Source organism: Cephus cinctus, unplaced genomic scaffold (genome assembly GCF_000341935.2).
Source record: "Cephus cinctus unplaced genomic scaffold, Ccin1 Ccin1_scaffold1568, whole genome shotgun sequence".
NCBI classification, from domain to species: domain Eukaryota; kingdom Metazoa; phylum Arthropoda; class Insecta; order Hymenoptera; family Cephidae; genus Cephus; species Cephus cinctus.
Genome location: NW_014333880.1, coordinates 6566 through 11149, shown reverse-complemented (window position 1 = coordinate 11149; position 4584 = coordinate 6566). Strand labels below are relative to the sequence as shown.

The 4584-nt window shown below is 36.9% G+C and overlaps 1 protein-coding gene across 2 annotated transcripts; it reads right to left on the bottom strand.

Annotated features, from left to right (window-relative positions):
* Positions 1-1172: 1172 nt before the first annotated feature.
* Positions 1173-3354, bottom strand: LOC107273330. Of its 2 annotated transcripts, XR_003061510.1 has the most exons (4): positions 2422-3354; positions 1935-2295; positions 1570-1851; positions 1173-1501 (listed from the first exon to the last, which is right to left on the bottom strand). XR_003061510.1 is itself a non-coding variant. In XM_025090657.1 (2 exons), exons 1-2 carry the CDS (start codon positions 1685-1687, stop codon positions 1371-1373), a joined length of 249 nt encoding a protein of 82 aa, XP_024946425.1. In that variant the 5' UTR covers positions 1688-1928; the 3' UTR covers positions 1173-1370. The 2 variants fall into 2 exon arrangements, 1 of the variants encoding a protein (XP_024946425.1); XM_025090657.1 differs by lacking the exons at positions 1935-2295; positions 2422-3354 and having other exon boundaries at positions 1570-1928.
* Positions 3355-4584: the final 1230 nt, after the last annotated feature.

Here is a 4584-nt window from a genome sequence, read left to right as displayed (position 1 = left end):
GGAAAGATATTAGAGGTGCATATCAGCGGTGGAAACTCGCAGCAAAGAACACTATTTCTTGCTATCGCAAGCATGCGACTGGTACAGACGGAGGTCCTTCACTTCCAAAACCTTCCGGGCTCGATTTCACAATCAGTGAAATTTACCCGGAAGATTTTGTGGAGGATGAAAATTCCCACGACTTTGATAGACTAGTATGTATTATTTGTGTTATAGTTTGAATTAATTATATTAATCTACATTATTATATATATTATTCGAAATATATTCACATTTGCAGATAAGAACGAACCCAACATTGAACACGGCGCAAATGTCTGAGAACGAAGTCACATACGAACTGAATCCGACAACTGGGTATAATAATACTTGATATATTTGTATTCGTATTGTCATCTTCCTTATTTGTTTATAATGTTGTGTTTTACGTCCCAAAGATTTAAATCTGCGTGATTGGTGATTAATTTATAAAAATGACAAGTAGCAAGTTTTAATTTGCTTAAAATATATTTAAGTGAATTAGTACCCATACAGTCGAACCTACCTCAGGCAGATCCGTCGTGTTCCACGGAAGTTGGAAAAAGAAGTCATGGGGATAGGACCTCGCCTGAGCCATTACCAAAGAAGATAAACAAAATATGACAGCCTACGAAGCAGCCATGCTCGAATTGCAAACGAAAAAAATGGATGAAACGTTGCGTTATATGGAAGAAAATCACAAGTTAGAAATACAGATTATGAAGCAGAAATACGATGCTGAAATAGAAATTTTGGAGGAACAGTTAGAGAAAGAAAGATTTTTGTATGGACCAGAAGAAAGGAAAAATTGAGTTTTGCAATTCGATCATGGCTGCTTTGTAAGGAATCGCTGCGAGTTTCCACCGTTGATGCATCTGTAATATCTTTCCTAACTCACTTACTTATGAGTCACTGCTATTTTCTTCTTTAGATCTATCCATTTATTTCTTCTGCTTTTTTGTAATCTAGCATTATTCGTTTTATTCTCTACTAGATCTCGATTGTTGTTTACAAATTGTACATATGATTTTTCTTTGACAAAAAACTTTAGTAAATATTTTTTCCTATGATTAATAAAAACTTTTTACTTTTTTTTTACATATGTATTTATTATTATTAATGCTATCGGTAAATTCGAAATAAAAATATCAGTATTATAATATAAAACAAAGTTTCATTTATTAAAATGAGAGTAAGAAATCCACAAGGTTTTCGAAAGGAACTTGATCCATTTGAATTGTTTAGTTTTCGTAGAACTTCTAGCAGATATCTTCATCGAAAGGCAGTGCTTAGATGATCAGATAGAGCAGATAGGTTAGAGCGTCAGCATCCTCAGCAATGCAGGAACTCCTTCACGCAAAATTTCTTCGCACGAAGTCCCTGCGGAACATATTCCCTGCTACCAGGACAGAATCAGGAAGAGGCTGCTCTTCTATACCTTCCGAAGAAAATTCGCAGGCCTCTTCCTCATCCAAATCAGAATCTGTAAGAAAAATTACTTTAAGTTAAAACTGTTTAATGAGAAAGTTTCAATGAATTTTATATTCTTACCATAACCATGATTGTCATGGTGCTCCTTCCTGATGTTAAACAAAACAGCCATGGCAATGATGGCTGTTTTCGCTGTCGGAAGGGATATCTGCATGACATTGCGAAGGGCGCTAAACATGCCCTTCCATTCCCCAAAGCAGTGCTTTACAGTTATGCGCGTAGATTTATGGGACCTGTTATACCTCTGTTCAGGTTGAGTTTGAGGAGATTGGATTGGTGTCAGAAAGTATGGCTTGCATGGGTATCCAGCATCCCCAAGCAAGATTCCCTTTATCCTCGAGGCTTATTAAATAAGAATAAATATATTATCACTTCATGGATTACCTAATATCAAACATACTTTTAATAAATGGAAAAATGCTTACATCAAACTCTTCCTTCAGAGAGCACGAGTCCCATATACGTGCATCATGAACACTGCCTCGCCATTTAGCAACAATATTCAGAATTCGTCTCTGAGCATCACACATTACTTGCATGTTGATAGAATAATAACCCTTACGGTTAACATACAACATAGCTCACTCCCGACTGGGGTTATTGCAATGTGGGTGCAATCAATACAGCCCACAACCCCAGGAAAGTGATCTATGTTGTAAAAATCCATTTTAAGAGCTTCCATTCTAGCTGGATACACAATAAATCATGGAAGCAGTGCAGCAATAGCATCAGATACTTTTGCAACTATGCTGGATACGCTAGGCTGGAAAATGCCATGCAGATCTCCTAAAATGTATAATAATTTTACTGGTATCATGCAAATGACAGAGTATTATAATAATTATTTATTTTAATTTAATTTATTTTAATATTAATTTTCACAATGAGCATTGACTTATGGTAATGACTCACCTAATTTTGTCTGGTAGCATCCTTTAGCATAGAACCGCAGGGTTACAAGTACCTGCATTGCTGGGGATATGTCGTTGTGGTGACCGGCATGAGACACTAACCTATCTTCCACTAAACTGATCACAAATCGTACACTGTCTTTCGATAAGCGATATCTGTTTCGAAATTCACGATTACTAAACAATTCAAACGGATCACGTCTCTTTCGAAAAACTTGCGGATTTCTTACTCTCATTTCATTGACATCGCGGACTTTGTCCACCTCAGGAATAGCCTCTATTTGCTCCGCCATATTTGAGCGACCTGTCACTTTAAACATGCCCCTGCCCACATCTCCGAACAGGTCGCTGTTAGTCACAAGATGGCACCTAATAGCGCGCTGATAAATGCTTAAAAGCGGTTCTGAATAGGCTTTTTCCCTAATAGCGCGCTATTAGCTGTTAGTGACCTTAAGAGTGACCATACAAGCGGTTCTGAATACGATCACCTATAAACTCACTAACAAATAATTTAAAAGCGCGCTATTAGCACTAAAAGCGAGTTCTGAATACGGGTTTTAGAGTCACATGTCACCTATGTCCCTTCTGGAGTGGATGTAATATCGAATATCATAAAAAGGGCGGAAGTTGTATGGATCGATTATCGATCTATCAAAGAGCGTGAAGTCACTTGAATTCAAGCGCACTAACAATTATTATTATATTATGATTATTATATTATATGAAATTATTATATTTACATGCTCCTCCTACCTGCGTGCCGATCCTCGGTCACTTTTATGGCTGTAGAATTGTAACCGTAACGAATATCGTCGAAAGATTTGAACACAGTATTCTTGAGGCGTTGTAACTATCTGAATAAGCAAAAAAATCGACGTTTCGAAAAATTTTAATGAGAAAGCCTGAATGGAATACCTGAAAACCCTTAATGGAATACCCGATTTGTTTTATATGATTATAAGGTTGTTTCGAAACTATCTGACCCGGTGGGTATGGCGGTGTTCGGGAGGCTTCACTGATCACGAAAATGACCTTCTTTTTGTCCAGAAGGTCATAGTTTTTAAATGGGAGCAGGTCAAAGTTGACTAATCAGAGGGAGGCGTCAACAGAAACGTAGGCACCTGCGAACTCTGAGTTTTCTTCCTTCGCTTTTGTTTCTCGGTAGCTTTGGGCAGGATGACGTCAGCCGAAGACATGCTTATTGGAAACAAGAAACAAGCTACCGAGAAACAAAAGCGTGGGAAGAAAACTCAGAGTTCGTAGGTGCCTACGTTTCTCTTGACGCCTCGTTCTGATTGGTCAACTTTGACCTGCTCCCATTTAAAAACTAAGAGCTTCCGGACAAAAAGAAGGTCATTTTCGTGATCAGTGAAGCCTCCCGAACACCGCCATACCCACCGGGTCAGGTAGTTTCGGAACACCCTGTATAATTGGTCCATGAGTTCAATATATTTGTTTGACAGTTACGAACAATGCCATCCTTAGTAAATCACATCTGGATTTCCACAAAATTGAAATGGAATGATGAAATAGAGAAACAAAATATACTTCATTTTAAAACCGCGAACCTGCATTAATTGTAACAGAAATTGTATGCAGCGCTATGTATGATTTGTTAGAGATTTCATTGTTGTCGATTTGTCAAAGAAGCCACATAACTCGTGAATCAACTACAAAAACTTAAAAGTGTCTGTAGGTCAATTTCCAATTCTTATATTTGAGACGTCTAAAAAATTTGAGGTCCCCTTTTGAGATCACTTTATTTTTTTAAATTTAGTAATATTAAAAATTGAATTGCGTAAAAAATACATATATTTCTTCTTAACTTAAAAGTTTATGTACACATTGAAATTTCGTTATCGACCGTATCCTTTGTTCCGTAAGTACCTTGCCCCTAAAGTATTATACATATGTTATTCAAAGGGTTTTCGTGCATAGTACTTTGTATGTTATTATTATTATACAGTTGAGTTGCATTCTAAAAATCTTTATATAATTTTATCACGGGAATACTACAATCTTTTTAAGTTCTACCGCTTATTCGAGACATTCCTGAAAGTTGTCAATGCCATCAACTTTCCACACAGAAGAAACCTTCACAAAGACATAGTTGCGCATTCTGTCTATACATAATGTGTGAATGACATATACATTCGTTCGTACT

What these genes read in the sequence shown, in the direction of transcription:
- LOC107273330 (XM_025090657.1), bottom strand. Translation starts at nt 1,687, where the DNA reads ATGTTTAGCGCCCTTCGCAATGTCATGCAGATATCCCTTCCGACAGCG. An exon ending in CCATGACAATCATGGTTATG is followed by an intron (nt 1,502 to 1,569) that starts GTAAGAATATAA and finishes TTTTTCTTACAG; the next exon opens with ATTCTGATTTGGATGAGGAA.